Source organism: Myodes glareolus, chromosome 23 (assembly GCF_982192425.1).
Source record: "Myodes glareolus chromosome 23, mMyoGla1.1, whole genome shotgun sequence".
Lineage (NCBI taxonomy): Eukaryota > Metazoa > Chordata > Mammalia > Rodentia > Cricetidae > Myodes > Myodes glareolus.
In genome coordinates this window covers 4,065,894-4,083,327 of record NC_142048.1, presented here as the reverse complement: position 1 = coordinate 4,083,327, position 17,434 = coordinate 4,065,894, and the positions used below count along the sequence as shown (strand labels likewise).

The 17,434-nt window shown below is 55.5% G+C and overlaps 2 protein-coding genes across 11 annotated transcripts; both read left to right on the top strand.

Moving 5' to 3' along the window:
• The first annotated feature begins 535 nt into the window (after window positions 1-535).
• On the top strand, window positions 536-4,696 carry Pgls (6-phosphogluconolactonase). The gene is made up of 5 exons (XM_085680420.2): window positions 536-914; window positions 2,432-2,539; window positions 2,997-3,098; window positions 3,400-3,540; window positions 4,440-4,696. Exons 1-5 carry the CDS (start codon window positions 627-629, stop codon window positions 4,572-4,574), a joined length of 774 nt encoding a protein of 257 aa, XP_085536546.1. The 5' UTR covers window positions 536-626; the 3' UTR covers window positions 4,575-4,696.
• Window positions 4,697-5,996: 1,300 nt separating this feature from the next.
• Niban3 (niban apoptosis regulator 3) lies at window positions 5,997-16,419 on the top strand. 10 transcript variants are annotated; one of them, XM_087900832.1, is made up of 15 exons: window positions 5,999-6,209; window positions 7,205-7,335; window positions 8,342-8,467; window positions 8,707-8,821; window positions 9,762-9,929; window positions 10,032-10,147; window positions 10,221-10,325; window positions 10,424-10,586; window positions 11,338-11,528; window positions 11,625-11,783; window positions 12,908-13,024; window positions 13,122-13,229; window positions 13,974-14,085; window positions 14,943-15,027; window positions 15,871-16,419. In XM_087900832.1, the coding sequence occupies exons 1-15, from the start codon at window positions 6,155-6,157 to the stop codon at window positions 16,025-16,027; spliced, it is 1,908 nt and encodes a 635-aa protein (XP_087756958.1). In that variant the 5' UTR covers window positions 5,999-6,154; the 3' UTR covers window positions 16,028-16,419. The 10 variants fall into 10 exon arrangements, 7 of the variants coding, with proteins under 7 accessions (XP_087756961.1, XP_087756957.1, XP_087756958.1 ...); XM_087900836.1 differs by having other exon boundaries at window positions 6,000-6,209; window positions 14,962-15,027; XM_087900833.1 differs by adding an exon at window positions 6,339-6,480 and having other exon boundaries at window positions 6,004-6,209; window positions 9,762-10,147.
• The last annotated feature ends 1,015 nt before the right edge of the window (window positions 16,420-17,434 follow it).

Genomic DNA, 17,434 nt, shown 5'->3' with positions numbered 1-17,434 from the left:
TCCCAAAATAGAACGGGCAGCTGGGAGACACCTGTTCACGTGCACGAGTGGGGGCAGTTTCACATCCAAAAGCAACAGGATGTTCAACTGTCGCGCAGCGGTTGTCCTGCTGAGTTCTCTCTTCGGCGGACAGCTGTGGGCTGAGGGCCTTACAAACCGCAGCACCTGCTCGGTAACCAGAAAGGCGAGTCTGGCCAGGACCGGAAAGCAGGGAGAGTCGGGCAGGCATGCGGATGTATGTAATAGGATGCCACTCCTTAGCCCAACCTGGCATCGAACTCACAGCCAGCCTCCTGTCCCTGTCACCTGAGTGCAGGTGCGACTTTGTGATGCTGAAGTTGGCTCACTCTGTGCGGCCCACGGCACCGCGGACAACCGCTACACCCTCGGGGTGCAGCTGCCGCCAGTCACCGCGCACTCCAACCGGGGAAGGACAATCGTGCCCTGCCCACTATCCCAGAGCCCGGCGTGCACTGGGGTTCCAGGAACAGCTCGCCCGGCCCGGGCGATTCTGCGCATGCGTCAAGCGCCCCGACTAAAAGCTCTGGGACCCAGGGTAGTTCGGCTATCGCGCAGGCGCATTGGCGAGCGCCCGCCAGGAACGCCGCCGCTTCCCCGCTGCAGCCATGGCCGCGTCCGCGCCTGGTCTCATCTCGGTCTTTTCCAGCCCGCAGGAGTTGGGCGCGTCGCTGGCGCAGCTGGTAGCGCAGCGGGCCGCGAGCTGCCTGGAAGGGAACCGTGGCCGCTTCGCGCTCGGCCTGTCGGGCGGCAGCCTGGTCTCTATGTTGGCCCGAGACCTGCCCGCCGCCGTCGCTCCCGCCGGGCCCGACAGCTTCGCGCGCTGGACGCTCGGCTTCTGCGACGAGCGCCTCGTTCCCTTCGAGCACGCCGAGAGCACGTACGGCCTCTACCGGGTGAGCGCTGCGGGGACGCGCACTGCCCGGCTACGGCGGCCGTCGCGGGCCACGCGGAGCCGGCCCCGTCCGCCGAGGAAGTGCGGACTACGGGGGCCGCCGCGGGCCACGTCTAACCGGCTCCGCCTGCCGAGGAAATGCCCAGGAGCTGCTTCAACGCCTACGCGCGGGCTACGGGTCGCCCTGGGTCTTGCGGAATGTGCAGTGACGTCCACCCAAGCCTGGCCTGAAGGGCCCCCGCGAGCCCGCATCTTCCTGAGGGCTGCGCCCCGGCCATGGAGCCTTGTAGGCCATGGCTGTTGGTGCGCTCACCCTGCGTCTGGTGTCCAGGGTGTGTTGGGCCTCAGTTTCCTCATCTCTAACACGAGCAGCCTGGGATCTGACGGCCACCTGGCCCCCTATAGGGTCCAGAGCGCCCTGATTCACGCACAGGGAGACTGAGGCATGGAAGACTGAGCTCTGAGCACCCCTGGGTGTCTGCCACTGCCCCCTTGGGGAGGATCGCCCACTGTCATTGACCTAGAGGCAGGGGCCACCACACTCACTTCAAGGTGGGGAAACAGACCAGAAGATGCAGGTCTCTCATTTAGGGGCCTCAGTTTTGAAATGCATGACTTTGAACGCAGTACCTGCCCAAGAACTTCACTGGACGGTGGGCTGTGGGTACTGAGCTCAAGGCTCAGTTGGTAGAGTGCTTGCCTAAAATACACAGGGTCCTGGGTTCCATTTGAACGTCATATAAACCAAGCACAATGGTGCACACCTGCACTCCCAGCACTGGGAGCTGGAGGCAGGAGGATCAGGAGTTCAAGATCATCACCTACTACCCAACTGGAGGCCAGCCTATGCTAAATGAGACCATTTTAATGCTACCCATGTAAGAAAGGATCGCTAAATAGGTCCCCCTGAGGGGGACACAGTTAAAAGCGCTGTCTTAGACTGAGGTGAGCCAGAGATACAGGATTTCACCAGCAGGCAGATGGGGTTCACTAGGTGGTCCTGACCTAGTGAGGGTCTTGCCCAGAGGCTGCCCGGTCCAGCTCTGCCTTCCTGGTTCACACCTTCCTGTGGCCTTCAGTCTGGAGCCTGTGCTCATCTCGTCCTGAACTCTGGCTGGTTCAGATCTCCACTCTCCCCATCTGCTTAGGGTGCCAGCACCCCGGCGTTCTGCCATTTGCTGCAAGCCTCTGCCTGCCCCACTAAGCTGGACATGGAGACACAGTCTAGGTGGTGCCCGGTTCTCAAAGGCCCTGGAATTTAATGAGGACCTTCTTCCCAGGGGCCCACCAGGTGCCAGCTGCATGCTGGATGCAGCCAAGCTTGGTCCCTAAGATAGGGAGCCCCAGGCAGCTCCGGCTCTGGAAGAAGGCAGCTGGGGGAGTCAGCCAGGCGGTGGAGCAGGGCCCAGTGTGAGCGACACAGGGTTGCTTTAGACAAGCCCATGTCAGGACAGTACTGTGCTAGGCATCTGATGCCACTGTCAGGTCACTCGCTGATTGTCTCTTCCTCTTCCGCAGACACACCTGCTCTCAAAGCTGCCAATCCCACACAGCCAGGTCCTTACTGTCAATCCTGCCCTGCCCGTGGAGGACGCCGCAGAGGACTATGCCGGGAAACTGAGGCAGGTGGGTCCCAGAACAAGTGGAGAAGCCGTAGAAGACTTGGGGACACAAGCTGTCACTCTGAGGGGGTGACCAGTTGCAGGGAGACTCGGGCTGGGGTTTCACATCTTCAGACCCCAGGTTCCTGGTCATTGAAAGGGAAACTGAGCCTCCAGTCTGGATCAGGATGGTGTCTGTGACCCTGCACTTGGGAGACTGAGGCAGGAGCCTGGCCAGACTTCAGACCAGCCTAAGGGTGACACTCAACTCAAAAATACCACAGCCCTCATACCATGCCAGAGCTGCCCAGTGCCAGGGTGGTCACTGTACTCTGTAGAGAATGTGATGGGCATGCTCTTGCTGAGTGACACCCTCTCAGTGGAAGGTGGGGCTGAGGAACCCAGACATGGAAACCTGGCTCCAACTTCTTTCTGTGTGACCTCTGAGCCCTGCACACTCTGACTACCATCTTCCCCATCAGGCCTTCCAAGGAGACACTGTCCCCGTGTTTGACCTGCTGATCCTGGGAGTGGGCCCTGACGGCCACACATGTTCGCTCTTCCCTGGTCATCCCCTCCTACAGGTGAGCATGGGGATCCCCTCCCAGCCCAGCCCTGCTGAGCCTCATACCCCTTGGGCATGGTGGCAAATGCCTGTCATCCCAGCACTTGGGAAGGGGCACGAGGCTCACAGTAAGGCTGAGGGCAGCCTGGGTCACAGAGTAAGAACCTGCCTCAAAAACCCAAAGGATTATCAAAGGAAGACCTGCCGACACTGTACACTTGGTGCTTGGGCGGGAGCTGGCGGCTGCAGGTTCCATTGCAGCACCACAGATACAGCACAAGGGTAGACATGACCTGTTCCCACTGGTCTTCCTCCCCCAGGAGCAAGAGAAGATTGTGGCTCCCATCAGTGACTCCCCAAAACCACCACCGCAGAGGGTGACCCTGACGCTCCCTGTGCTGAATGCAGCCCAGAGTATCATCTTCGTGGCCACAGGGGAAGGCAAGGCAGCTGTGCTGAAGGTAACGGGCAGGCACAGGAGGTCACGGGGCGGACACGGGGGGGGGGGGGGTCACGGGAGGTCAGAAGGGCGGTCACGGGAGGTCAGAAGGGCGGTCACGGGACAAAATATGAGAGGGAAATCTGCAGAGATCACAGGCCCTACTCCCAAGTGACTGCTGGTGTGGCCATCTGTGTCTCTAACCCCTTTTTGGGGACAGGATGCCTAAGACTTGATGGCTACTGGCCTAGTTCCAGCTCAGTGAGGGACCCTGTGTCAAGGGAATAAGGTACAGGGTGATAGAGAGGGACACCAAACACATTTAAAATGATGATGATGATGATGAAGATGATGAAGATGATGAAGCCTGGGCTGGGAAGATGGCACGGACTGGTTAGGACCTGCTGCCCTTCCAGAAGACCCAGGTTCGATTTACAGCACCAACATGGCAGGTCACAACCATCTGTAGCTCTAGTCCAGGGGTTCAGGTGCCTTCTTCTGGCCTCTGTGGGGCACCAGGCATTTACATGGTACACACACATGCAGGAAAAGCACCCACACACATAAAATAGTAATTAAAAAAAAATAAGGGGGAAAAGATGGCTTAGTGGGTAAAGGGACTTGCCACCAAACTTAAGTTCAGACTTTGAGTTCTCAGACAACCTGAGTTCAGTTCCTAGCACCACCTGTTGTCCCCATACTAGGGAGGCAGAAAGAGGAGGACCATCCTTGCTACATAGCAAGTTCAAGGCCCACCTGGGCTACATGAAGCCCTGCCTCCTCCTAATAGAACAACAAACAAACCTGTTCCACAGAGCTTTAGAACCCGCGGGTGCCTGTCCCTACATCCAAACATTTCCCAGTCCCTGCCCCTTGGTCCCGCGCTGGGGTCTGAGTCAGTGTCCTGGGTCTCACACACAGCGCATCCTGGAAGACAAAGACTGCTCACTGCCTGCCACCATGGTGCAGCCGCGCACGGGCGCCCTCTGCTGGTTCCTGGACGAGGCGGCCGCGCGTCTGCTGTCGGTGCCCTTCGAGAAGCATTCCACGCTGTAGCGCAGGCCACGCACGCGTGGGCACTTCGGGGCTGGCCCCCGGCCTCCGCCCCAGGCTTTCTGGAAAAGCCTCCGGGGGCCGCGGGAGCGAGACAACTGAGAATTAAACGGAGCGTTCTGGAACTCTGGTCCCTGTGGTTTTTGGTGGCGGAGGATGGGGCCAGGCAGTGACCTCGGGTGCCACTGACAGAACAAGGGGCCTCAGAGAAATGTGGAGCCTGAGCTTCTGGCCCCGCAGTGCACACATCAGAATGAAGAAAGGGTCGTTTTCAGCTCCAAGCGTAAGACTGGCTCACGGGTACCACGTGGCTGCTTGTGTTCCGGTCCTGTGGCAACTAGGGTAGAAGAAGGGAGATAGGCCGAGGGAACATGTCAGGGTTCACCTGGCACCCCAGCCAGTGCCTCAGTCTCCCTGCAGGCCTGCTTAGAGCCTTGAGCTTCCCCTGATGATGCCGCAGGGTCACGTAACAACGAGAGAAGTGTCTGAGGTGACTTTTGGGATGTCCTCTTAGATGGTTTCTCCCCTAACTCCTCTTACAGAAGCAAAAATGTGGGCATAATGGCTGGTGCTTCAGCAGCCTCCTTGGAGCATGAAATGGATGTGTGCATCAATGGCCCAACTAGGGGCCTAGTTGGGGAGGCTGGTGGCCTGGCTGAGTGTGGGGTTCTGAGGGGCATCCCCAGGAAGGTCACACATGCCAGGCCTGAGGTGGGAATTGAAACCTCCCTGAGCCAACTTGGCATGGAAGGATGAGTCCAGAACCACAGATGTGAAGTTTCTGTTGGTGTGTGGTCGCTGAGGACTCTCGGCTGTGACAATGAGGAAGTGGGGCAGGCTGGGACAGAAGACAGTGTGGGCACAACAGGAAGGGAGCTGCCCTGCTGGGGACTTCTGACAGCCAAGGGCACAGGCTGAGACGGGCTGAAAGGAGAGTGACATGTGTGGGCATGAGGACCCGTGTGAGCAGCCCTCACGTGAGGGACATGTACCGTTCCTGTCCCTGTCTCAAGGGGACATCACTGCTGTGCCTATACACCGCGGCATAGGTCCTGCCCATACTCCAAGGCAGCTGCTAATGTTCCGCCTGTCGTGCCCGTGTTCTAGCCTCTGGAAAGGGGAGAAAATGAAATTGCTTAAGGGGTCATCTTCCCTCGTGGGCAGGTGTTATGTTCCCTACACATTGGCAGCCCGTGCCTCAGGCTGTTCATTTCTTCAGTCAGCTGTCTGTTTCTTTTGTTGAGACAGGACTTCATGTAGCCCAGGCTGCCCTGCAGGACCTAAACTCCTGATCCCCCTGTCTCTGCTTTCTGAGTGCTGGAATGGCAGAGATGTGCCACCCCACCCTGGCCACCTGTGCCAGGGCTTTGTTTTTCCCACACTGCTTTGGTTTCCCCTGGGGCGGTCCCCACTGTCCCCCACAGAAACCCTCAGTCTTGGTCCAGCCTGTCCCCAGGGGCAGGAGGAGGCAGGTGCAGACAGGAAGGGGCAGAGGGTTGTACTGAACAAGACTACCCTCCTGGAACTTGGGGCACTCAGCACCCTGAGCAGTGGGATCCAGGATAGCTTCGCACAGCAACAGGATGGGGGTGCGGCCCTCCAGCCCCTTGGACAAGCGTCAGCAGCAGCAGCTGAGGGGTGAGCAGAGGGGTCCCACTGCAGCAGGAGGCCACACTGGCATGGGTTCCTGGCACCAAGCGTCTGCTTGTCATTGTCCTGCCTTGGGTTGGAAGAGTCCAGGGTTTTTTGTTTATTATTTCATGACAGGGTTTCTCTGTGTAGACCAGGCTGGCCTGGAAGTCGCTTTGTAGACCTTAGCCTCAAACTCAGAGATCCGCCTGCCTCTGTGTCCCGTGGGCTGGGATTAAAGATGTGCGTCTCCCCTGCCTGGCTTTGGAAGATTCCAGATGTAAGTGAAACTCGAGTAGCTGAGTGTAGTGGCACAGGCCTGTCATCCCAGCACTCGGGAGACAGGTCTCTGAGTTCGAGGCCAGCCTGGACTATATAGTGAGTTCCAGGGCAGCTGGGGCTACATGTGACCCTGTCTGAAAAGAAAATGAAAAGTGAAATGTGGCGTGTTTTATTTGTTAGGGGACTCAAGGGCCCACTGAGGTCAAGGGTCCTCATGGCTGGGAGGCCTGGCTGCATGGACTGGCACTGAGACTCCCTGTACTGTCCTCTACTGGTCCTTGGAGAGTGGGGCTGGACAATCATGGTCCAGACTAACAGGATTTGGTGCTGTCCCCCAAGGGGAGGTGGTTAGGCCAGGTTGGAAGAGGGTGTGCAGTTAGCAGTGAGTGTGGGAACAGCACTGGGGAAGGGGAACAGCGCTTGCAAAGTCCTGCCTGTGCTGCAAAGCAGCTCTCCAAGTCCCAGCACTGACTGCTACCTGCATTTGCTGTGTGCTGTTGGGCGAGTGAATCCCCCTCTCTGGGCCTCATTCTCCAAGGCACAATATCCTTGGATGGAGAAACGTTTTGTGTGTGTGTGTGTGTATTGTCCTCTTAGAGTGCCTCCCACCTCATTCATTGAGGCAGGGTCTTGCCTGTGTCAGAGTTGATCTGGCTGGCCAGTTTGACCTGAGATGACAGGCTGGTCCCCTGGCCACAGTGTTGTTCCTTTCTCCCCCACAGGTCAGGTGGATGGCCTATTAAGGGCCTTCCTGCCCTGTTACCGCAGGCAGCTGGCGGCAGCCATGCTGAGGCAGATCTCCAGGGAACTGGAACCCCAGGCGCCAGCCAGATGCCAGCTTTCCCACACCAAAGTGCGTGTCACTGAGGATGAGGCTCCCTGCCAGGCACCAACTGTGGTTGTGTCCCTCTCTGAGTTCAGTGACATGAGACTGGGGACATGGAGCTGGGGAGGTGGAGGCAGGCAGAGGAGGCATGGAGAAGGGTGTTCCCTACAGGGGGCACACATGTGCAAAGGCCCTGAGGTTGGCAAGCCTGGGTAGATGCCGGGGGCAGGGTAGCTTCTGCATGTACTTGCCCTGCTATTGCAAGCACAGCACCAGGGAGACACTCCTTGATAGGACCCCTTGATTCTTGTCCTTTTGTCCCTCTGACCCTGCTCTTGGCACTTCAGGGATTATGAGATCAGACAGCCTGGAACTGTAGCCACTAAGAGTCCCCCCATGGCCTCCATCTGTCCCCTACCCTGGCACAGTCAGGACCACAGAGGTAGAATGAGTCCTGCAGGCTCAGTGACTGGAACCTCAGGTTTCCTGGCGGCTCCCTTCCCTCCCTGCTGTGGGGAGACTTTGTGGGCAGAGGTCACATCTTGGGACTCGCCCTGTCCCATGCAGGGCATCCTCATACCTACTACAGTTCCGTTTCTGTTTGTTTGAGACAGAGTCTTGAATTTGCAGTGTGGCTGAGGCTGACCTTGAACTCCTGACCTTCCTGCCTCAGCCTTCTGGTGCTGGGCTGACAGGTTCTGATGGCAGCTGCTGTCTAGAGCCTTGGAGGGTAGTGGGTATGTGTGACCAAACCTACGTGACAAGTCTTCCTTTGGGTCTCTGTAGCCCAGGCTGCCTATAGACTGACTACTTGGGGGAACTGAGGAAGGAGGGTCATTGGGACCCAGCAGTTGGTGGCCTTCCTGGGGTACCAGAGTCAGATCTTGTCCCAGTTAATCAATTAAATGTTTTGTTTTTTTTTTAAAAAAAAAAAGCTGAATGTCCTGCTTTTGGTGGCATCTGAGACTTGGGCACAGTTCAGGGAACCCTAAATCCTGCTCTAGAGCCAATGACAGCTGGCATCCCCTTGCAGAAGCTGCCTAGAGTCCGGGAGCACCAAGGATCCTTGACCCTGCTGTGGGGCCACCCGCCACAGTGGCAACCCACCTTCTGTGTCCTGCGTGGCGATGGACGCCTGGAATGGTTCAGCCAAAAAGAGGTGAGATGATCAGAACTGCTATCTAGGATCCCCAGTGAGGGGCTGGGGGCGTGGCTCAGGGGTGGAACCCCTGCCTAGAATTCCCAGTGAGGGACGGGGGCGTGGCTCAGTGGCAGAGCTCTGGTCAATAACAAGCTAAGATCCTGAGTTGCCCATGGCCCAGAGGGGTAGGGAGTGCTTTGGGAGTTTGCTTGCCTCTACTGGGGAACCTCAGTGTGGTCTCATGTCTTTGGTCACAGGAGTATGAGTCTGGGGGCCGTCCTCTGGGCTCCACAGCCCTGACAGGGTACACACTGCTCACTTCCCAGCGTGAATACCTGTGCCTTTTGGATGACCTCTGCCCAAGCTCCTCTGGTAAGGATTCCTGGGTTCCCTTAGTTTTCCTTCCTCTGTGTTCTGTGGCCGTCCCACCCCCTGTGCACTTGGTGAAATTGACTTGGTCCTCCTCTGTCTAGTAACAGAAGCAACTTCCTACCCACAGTGTGACTCGCAGTGTCTACAGATGTTACAGTTGTCCCTTGGTGGATGAATTGTTGATCCTTGAGTGAGAACTCTTGCTCTGTGAAGGAAAAGTGCCGCCCACTGTCCCTGGGAGGACACCAGTAGAGTCAATGGAACAAAACCCGAATAGCAAAGAGTCTAAGGAACAACGAAAGTAATGCTGGTGGCGCATGCTTTTACTCCAGCACTCGGGAGGCAGAGGATGGAGGAGCTCTGAGCTCAGGGTCAGCCTGGTATACAGAGTATGTTTCAGGACAGCCAGGGCTGTTTTACAGAGAAACCTTGTCTTGGAAAACAAACAAACAAAAACAAAAATTAAAAAAAAAGTAACAAAGCAAAACAATAAAAATAGGGCTGGAAAGATGGCTCAGTGAATCAGAGGTAGATTCCCAGCACCCACATCAGGCTGCTCACAACTGCCTGGAACTCCAGCTCCAGGGCATCTGGCGCCTCTGACCTCAAGCATCTACACACACATAAACACATAGAGATGGTTAAACATAATTTTTAAAAAAACATAAAACCCAGTGTCAGTAAACATGCAAGGAGACAGACATAGTGGGAAGCAGTGTGCAGGCTTGGGGCATGGTGCACAGACCAGATGGGGTTCTGGGTTTCGAGTTTCTCATACTCTGTTCCCGTTCACCTGTTCCAGAACGATAGAGTTCATCTTGCCGGGCGCACGTAGTACTAGGGCTTCTGCTGTGTTTAATCTTTGAGACAGCTTTTGCTCTAAAGCCCCAGTTGGCCCCGAAGTCACACCAGTTCTTTCAGGCTGCTGTTTTGTTTTCAGGAGACCTCGCCCAGGAGGAACCGCTGAGGGTGCTGGAGGAGCCGGTGAACTTCCCGCTCTTCCTTGTGCACCCATTCCGGGCCCACCTCTGCTTCTGTGCGCACACGAGGGGGGCGCAGCGCGCCTGGAGGCTCGGCCTGCAGGGTGCCATCCGGCTGAGAGCCACCGGTGCGTCCCAGGGCGGAGGTGGGGCGCGAGAGGACGATGGGTGTAGGTGCGGGGTTCCCTGGGGAGGGCTGGAGCACAGTGCCCGGCTAAAGGCATCCTCAGTCCTGCAGCGCAGCCGGGCGCCCGCGGCCTGCGCCTTCCTGGACACCGTGCAGCTCTATCGACGACGTCGGGGCTTTGCCGGTGGTGACGACGCAACACTGGGCTCTGATGCGGAGGTGAGCGGTGTCCCTCAGGCCCGGACGGGTTCTACCACCCGTCGCACACTACACCCCCAAGCTTCCCCTACAGGTGCTGAGCGCTGAGCTGATGCGGGAGCTTTTACCTGCACTACGCGCACAGACGCTACGGAGCCTGCGTAGTACGGGACGCGCCCGGGCCCGGGCCTGCTCGGAGGTGCGGAGTGGGCGTGGCGGGGGGGGGGAAGGGAGAAAAGGGAGGGAAAGGCGGCTTCGAGTCTCACGTGCTCGCTCACACCGCCCTCGACGCTGCAGTTCCTCGACGCTGTGCACGCGGCCATCCTGGCCAGGGTATCTGCAGGGCTGCGTGCCTTCCAGCCAGAAAAGGACGCGCTGCTAGCGAAGCTGGAGAGGACGGTGCGAGCAGAACTCGAGCAGATCCTGCAGCAGCGAGCGCAAAGGGCTCGGAGACTAGAAGGTGTGTGTGGGGGGGGGGGGCTGGGTAATGGGCGGGATGAGAGGTGGGGGAGGCCACATGGTTGGTGGTGTTGGGCGAGAGGCGGAGCTAGGAGTGAGTGGCTCCAGGAGAAATAGGGCGGGGCCACAGAGCGAGGGGAGGAGACTGGGCGGGATGGAGTAGGAGAACGAAGGGCGGGGTCAGGAAATGTAGGGGCGGGGGCTGCAGGAGCGGGTGTGGAGCTTCAGGAGTTGAGCCTTCTAAGTATGGTAGGGGTAGGTGATACGGAGCTGAATCAGGGTGGAGCTAGCAGGTTGGATGACAATTTGCCCGAAGGGGCGGGGTCTTGCCGGTGGAAGGCGGAGCCTAATAGGGGTGGGAGGGCCCTGAGGAATAGAGTTGGGAAAGGGAAGCAACTGTAGAGGATTAGAGTCTGACTCTGGATTCTAGTCAGAAGCCCTGAGAAGGCAGTGGATGAGAAGGCGAAGCCTAGGGCCTGGGGAGACCCAGGCCTGTTAAATTGTGGGCTAGGTGGGGAGACACGAGGTGGCAGTGGCCTTGCAGGGTCTCCTTTGCAGCCCAGGTATTAAGATCTGGCTTTGAAACACACTCAGCTTCCTCAGCCTGTGCCTTTGGGCCAGGTCTCACTGCTCCTAGTTTCAGTGTCCTCAGCTGTAAAATGGGTACCCAGCTGTCCAGGCTGAGGTCCCTGCTCCTACTGCATCTACTAAGTGCCTGGTGGAGAAAACTCCTGGTTCACATATCTCCTCAGCGGAGATCCGGGACCCCCTGGAGGCTTGCCTGTGCCGCATGGTGGACCCGCAACTGCCCCAGATTATTCGTGCGCTGCTGAGCCCCGTGGAAGCCACGCTCCAAGCCGTTCGGACTCTCCTCATCCGGGGCATGGACCGGCTGTCTCACCACCTGCGCAAGAACCCTTCTGGCACGCGGCTGCGCAGGGAGGTTAGCAAGTGAGCGAGAGTAGCATGCTCACCTTGAGCTGTCTGTATCGTAAACCAATGATGTTTTCTCATCTGACTGGTATTCATATGTACGTAGGTTTATGAGTTTGGGGAGATACCTTGGGACCCAGAGCTGATGCAAGCCTGTTATCGGGAGGCAGAGCGAAACCGCAGCCATCTGGCCCAGCTGGCAGAACCATTTGGCTTCTTGGGGATGCAGAGCCTGGTGTTTGGGGCCCAAGATCTTGCACAACAGGTGAGGAAAGAGAATAGGAAGTCCATGTTGGGTATCCCTAGGAGAGGGAGAGTGTGCTTTTATGGGGAAGGAATGGGCCACGCCGGTAGACAGGCAGAACCTGGAGCGTGTGCAAGTCTGCAGTGGGCAATGGGGAGCCTCAGCAGATGTGGGGGCTAAGGCAGGAGCTCAGCTAAACCCAAGGTTTAGAAAACCCTCTCTGCTGTTAGGAGTTCTACCTATAAAGGCAAGCGGTGGAGGCTGGAAGCCCTGATCCAGATGGAGGTGTGATGGTTCCCACCTGGCCCAGCACTTGGACGGTGGAAGCAGGAGGATCAGAATGCCGGGGTCGTCCCCAGCTTCACAATGAGTTTGATACCAGTGTAGGTTATGCTAGGCCCTATCTAAAACAGAAAGAAAAACGAGTTTTTGTAGACAAGAGTTTCTCTGTGTCCTGAATAACCACTCAGAGACTTCTTATTAATTATACATGCTCGACCAATAGCTTGTTCTTGTTACTAGCTAACTCTTACATTTTAAATTAATCATGGCTGGGCGGTGGCGGCGCACACCTTTAACCCCAGCACTCAGGAGGCAGAGACAGGTGAATCTCTGTGAGTTTGAGGCCTGGTCTACACAGTGACTTCCAGGACAGGTTTCAAAGCTGCAGAAAAACCCTGTATCGAAAAATCAAAATTAATTAATTAATTAATCCATATTGCTTACCTACTCGCTGCCATGTAGTGCTACCTTCTTTCAACACAGCATGCTCATCTTGCTTTTCTCTGTGTATCCTCACAACCCTCTTCCTAGCCTGCCCTGCTTCCCAGCATTCTCTCTGCCCCCAAAATACTGCCTAATTATCAGCCAACCAGCTTTTTATTAAACCAACTCAAGTGACAAATCTTCACAGTGTTCAAAAGGATTATGCTACAGCTTGTTTCCAAAGGCAGCAATAGGGCCCTGCCATGGACATGGGCATCTAGGAGGGACAGCCTGCGGCTAATCCCAGGGAGGCTGTAGATCCTGAGACTAGAGTCCAGGGCACAGGGCCTGGTCCAGGTTGCTAGGAAAATGCTGGGCGTTAGACACCTGAGCCAGAGCAGTGGTCCTGGGTATGGGATCACCGGGCTCCTCCTTCACAGCTCACAGCAGCTGCGGTCACCACCTTCCTGCAACTGGCCGACAAGTGTCTGACATCAACTCTGGACTGCGACCAGGCAGCTGAGCAGTTGGAGAAAGTCAGGGGCCTTGTGCTGAAGGTGAGGTGAGTGGGTGGGTGGGGGCTGTGGCCCTGAGTACTGCGGGCTGCTGCACAGTTGTGTCCTCTGCAGAAGCTCACAGTTGTGTCCTCTGCAGAAGCTCACCTCGGACAGTGAGACCAGTCGGTGGAGGTTCACCCGGGACTGGCTGCTGGGAATCTTCTGGCCCTTTGTGTGGAGCCAGCTTGGGGTGAGCTGTAACTTGGTGAGTGGACACCTGAACTCTCCATCTGGAGGGAATAGAGTGCTCACTCTTGCCTGAAGCCACTGGAAGTTGGAGATCCCACCTCTGCTCCCCAGGCTGGGTGTAGAAGGGCACTTCTGGCCTTGACAAAGCTGTTTACATCTTGGTTCCTCCCTAATTTTTGCTGACCACACACTCCCAGAATTTGACCCTAGTAGTGCTGAGTGTGTGTGGGCTCCATGGGGCTAGGTTTGGAGGGAGAACTGCCTGTGCTAAGGTCTTGAGGTTGGACTGGGCCTTGTGTGTTAAGGACCAGAGAGGAGGGGGCTGGAGAGATGCCTCAGAGGTTAAGAGTACTGGCTATATTTCCAGAGGTCATGAGTTCAATTCCCAGAAACCACATGATGTCTCACAACCATCCGTAATTAGATCTGGTGCCCTCTTCTGGCCTGCAGGCATACATGCAGGCAGAACATTGTATACATAATCAATCAATCAATCATTCAATAAATCTTTTTTTAAAAAGGTACAGAGAGGAGTCATCCAGGGTGACAGTGAGGGAAGAAGCAGTCAGAAGGGTGTGGGTGGGGAGGACCCAGCCTTCTGGCTAGCTGAAGGTCGGGACCGCAAGGATGGCTGTGACGAGATGCTAGCAGGACCCTTCAGAGGAAGCAACGGTGTGGGATGTAGTCCATTTCTGACACCGTGACATACATTATGACATGTGGGTTCTGCATCCAGCCAAGCTCCTGTCTGTGGTCCTAGGAACAGCCTGAGGTGGATGGGGACATCCTGACCATGGGCTGCCAGGTTCTGACCACTGAGGGTGTCTGCAGGGACGTCATCCAGGGCCTCCTTCTGCAGAGAGTTGACAGAGGTGAGTCTCCCAGCTGTGGCTCAGTCCCTGTGGATGCTAGCACAGGACTGGGTGGGCCTCCTTGAAAGAGGACTCCTTGAAAGGGGCACTGGAGTGAGATGCTCAGGGATATTGGAGTTCTCAGGACTGATGAGAGAGAGGCAGTTGTCCCTGGTACCAGAGGATTGGTCTGGGGTCCACTCAGAAGCTCTCAGAAGCTCATAAAGCCTCCAAAGAGGGAAGAGTGACCCAGAAGGTGAGACAAGTGGCTGGAACCCAGAGATGATGGCATCACGGGGAACCAGGGAACAGACTGAGACTATGCCCTTGATGTGTGGCCAAACAAGAAAATGGAACCGAGGTGGTGATGTAGGTCTGCCATCCAAGCAATCCTCCTGCCTCAGCATCCTGAGTGCCTGAGCCTACATGCCTAGGAGAGTGGAATATTTTTTAATGATTGATTTATTTTTATTTTATGTGCAGTGGTGTTTTGCCTGCATGTCTATCCATGAGGGTGTCAGATCCCCTGAAGCTGGAGTCACAGATGGTGTGAGCTGCCATGTGGGTGCTGGGAACTGAACCTAGATCCCCTGGAAAAGCTTTCAATCACTGAGCCATCTACTTCCAAGAGTAGAAGGTTTAAATGACTGTAAACTAAGTCTAGAAATGGGGAACCTGGATGAGCTTCTGACCCTAGACCTTGTATACATCCTTAGGAGAGTTCCACCTGTCATTGATCTTTGATGTCTGCACAGAGCAGCAGTTGGGTGGGGCTCCTGGCTAGGTGGAAAGCAGCTGTTGATTAGCAATGTCTGCATTGCTTATAGCATAGAAAGAGGATGGGGAGGCTAAAGCTGGCCTTCCTCGGATGGGTCCAGGGTTATCTCTTAATTCCAGAGTTGAACAAGATCCTTGGTGCCAGCGACAGAACCCGCTCTCCAGCAAAGAACCAGGAAGGAGCATGTGAGTACCTCACAGGTCCTGTGCCACGGCCAAGTGTGTGCAAGGGTAGTGTGGAGCAGGATGGACTTCATCTGAAGTGACCATGTTAAACAGTGGAGAAGCCACAGGTTGTAACACACATGGGCAGAGATGGTCACAGACTTGTGTCCCAGGTCCTGCCACCTAGACACAGTGGGGGGTTTTGTCAGTTACTTTCTTCTATCAATACAGGGAGAGGAGATAGTATTGGTCAGCAAAGGCACTGCCAGGGGAAGCCGGGCTCGTTACATAGTCACAGCTAACTCAGATACTCTGTAATGGGCTCATTTGTTACACAGCCCCAGCTAACTCAGGTACTCTGTAATGTCTCATTTGTTACAGAGTCACAGCTAACTCAGGTACTCTGTAACAGGCTCACTTGTTACATAGTCACAGCTAACTTAGATACTCTATAACAGCTCATTTGTTACATAGTCACAGCTAACTCAGATACTCTGTAACGGGCTCATATGTTACATAGCCACAACTAACTCAAGTACTCTGACTTGGATGTGGACCTGCTTAGTTTCCACAGCCATGCATTCACATAAAGGGAATAGCAGAATGACAGTTGTGTGGTCAGGCTTACACACGCCATATATGCCGGGGGTGGACCTGAGTCCATCCCATCTGTGCACATACAGCCTTATGGGTGAATCCCCATGGACTCTAGGGGCATGGAGAAGCAAGCTGGCATTTCCGCAGGGCTCCACAGTGAGTCTTCTGCCTGGTCAGTCTGCTGTGCTGTGTTCCACAGCTAGTCAGTTCCCTTAGCTTTGTGAGCCCTGCTCCCCTGTTCCAGCCCCCTTATTTGTGGATCCCCAGGCCCTACCTCCAGCTTGTGATGATGAAGGAGCTGAGACTCAGGTCTGAGACAGAGAGACCTACTCTGGTGGCCAAATTTAGCTGCTCTGCCCACCATTGCTTCCAAGAACATCCAGAGCTGTCTTCACCCACGCCCATCCTGGGGGACAATGGATGAAGGAAGATCCAAGTATGTGAGCTGCTTCTGACTTTTTAACTGCTGCATATAACAAAGCATCATAGACTGTGTGTTCCTGCTAGAATTTTTACACTCAAGTTCTGAGCTAGCCTGAGCTACCATAATATGACATTGTATTAAAAAAAAAACCCAAAACTTCTGTTGGTTTGACACATATAATCCCATCAATTTCATTTTTTATTATTTTTTACTTTAAAAATCTGTACTTTTTTTAAGGTTTTTTTTTTTTTTTTTTTTTTTTTTTTTTTCCCCCGAGACAGGGTTTCCCCGTGTAACAGTCCTAGCTGTCTCTGGAACTAGCTCTTGTAGACCAGGCTGGCCTCTGCCTCTGGTATTAAAGGCGTGTGCCACCACCGCCCGGCCTAAAAATATGCACATTTTTTAAAGCTTCTTTTTAAATTTATTTGGGGTGGTGGTGGTGGTGAGGTGGTGTGTGTGTGTGTGTGTGTGTGTGTGTGTGTGTGTGTGTGTACATACATGCATGGGCGTGTGGCATCGCCACACTTCTAGAAGTGGGTTTTTTCTTTCCATCAAGAGGGTCTTAAGGCTCAAACTCAGGTCAGGCTTGGGGTCAAACACCTTCAGTCGCTAAATCACCTCACTGGCCCCCATTTTATCATCGTTTGATTTCTAACTGCGTGGATGACTGATTTGAGTTTTAAAAAGCCCAGGGCTGCGTGTTTGATTGGCCAGCCGCACGCGAAGGCCCGCCCCCCAGGACAACCCACTGGGTGCCTTCCCTGCCAGCCCACCCCCTGGCTACCCCCGGGTCGCGGGCTCCCCAGCTACTTCTGGACTGTTCCAGAGTCGGTGTCGTCCCCCACCCCGTGCAGGGCCCGAGGGAGCCGCGACCCAAGCAGTCTTTCTGCCCCTCCCACAGGACCCGAGGAAGCGGGAGACCCGAGCAGTCCAGCTGCCCGCCGCCCTCCCCCCCCCCCCCCCCCCGCAGGGCCCGAGAAAGTGGGACCCAAGCAGTCCAGCTGTAGCACCAGGACATTTAGCTTTAATTTAACTTGCTCACCTTGTTCATCTTGCGTCTCTCTGGTTCTACAGACGCCCACCGAGACCCAGGCTAGCATGTAGACGCTAATTCTGGAAACAGGGCTGAGGCCTTGGAGAGCAAATGTTAGCTACCAGAGCCAAATCCTTCCCAGATGATGAGCCCTACTGTCCTTTTACTTCCTTGGTATGAGATTTCATGAAATTCACAGGGTATTGTGAACAGGGTATTGAGTTGGGTTTGTGATTTTTTTTAATGAAAACTTTCAAACTTTGCTCTCAAACTGACACCTATACGCCCCAACATGGACCAAGTTAGCGTGCCCTGCCTCCCCCTCAAAATGAGAATTTTTTTCCAGAAAACTCAAACACATACCTTATATGGGG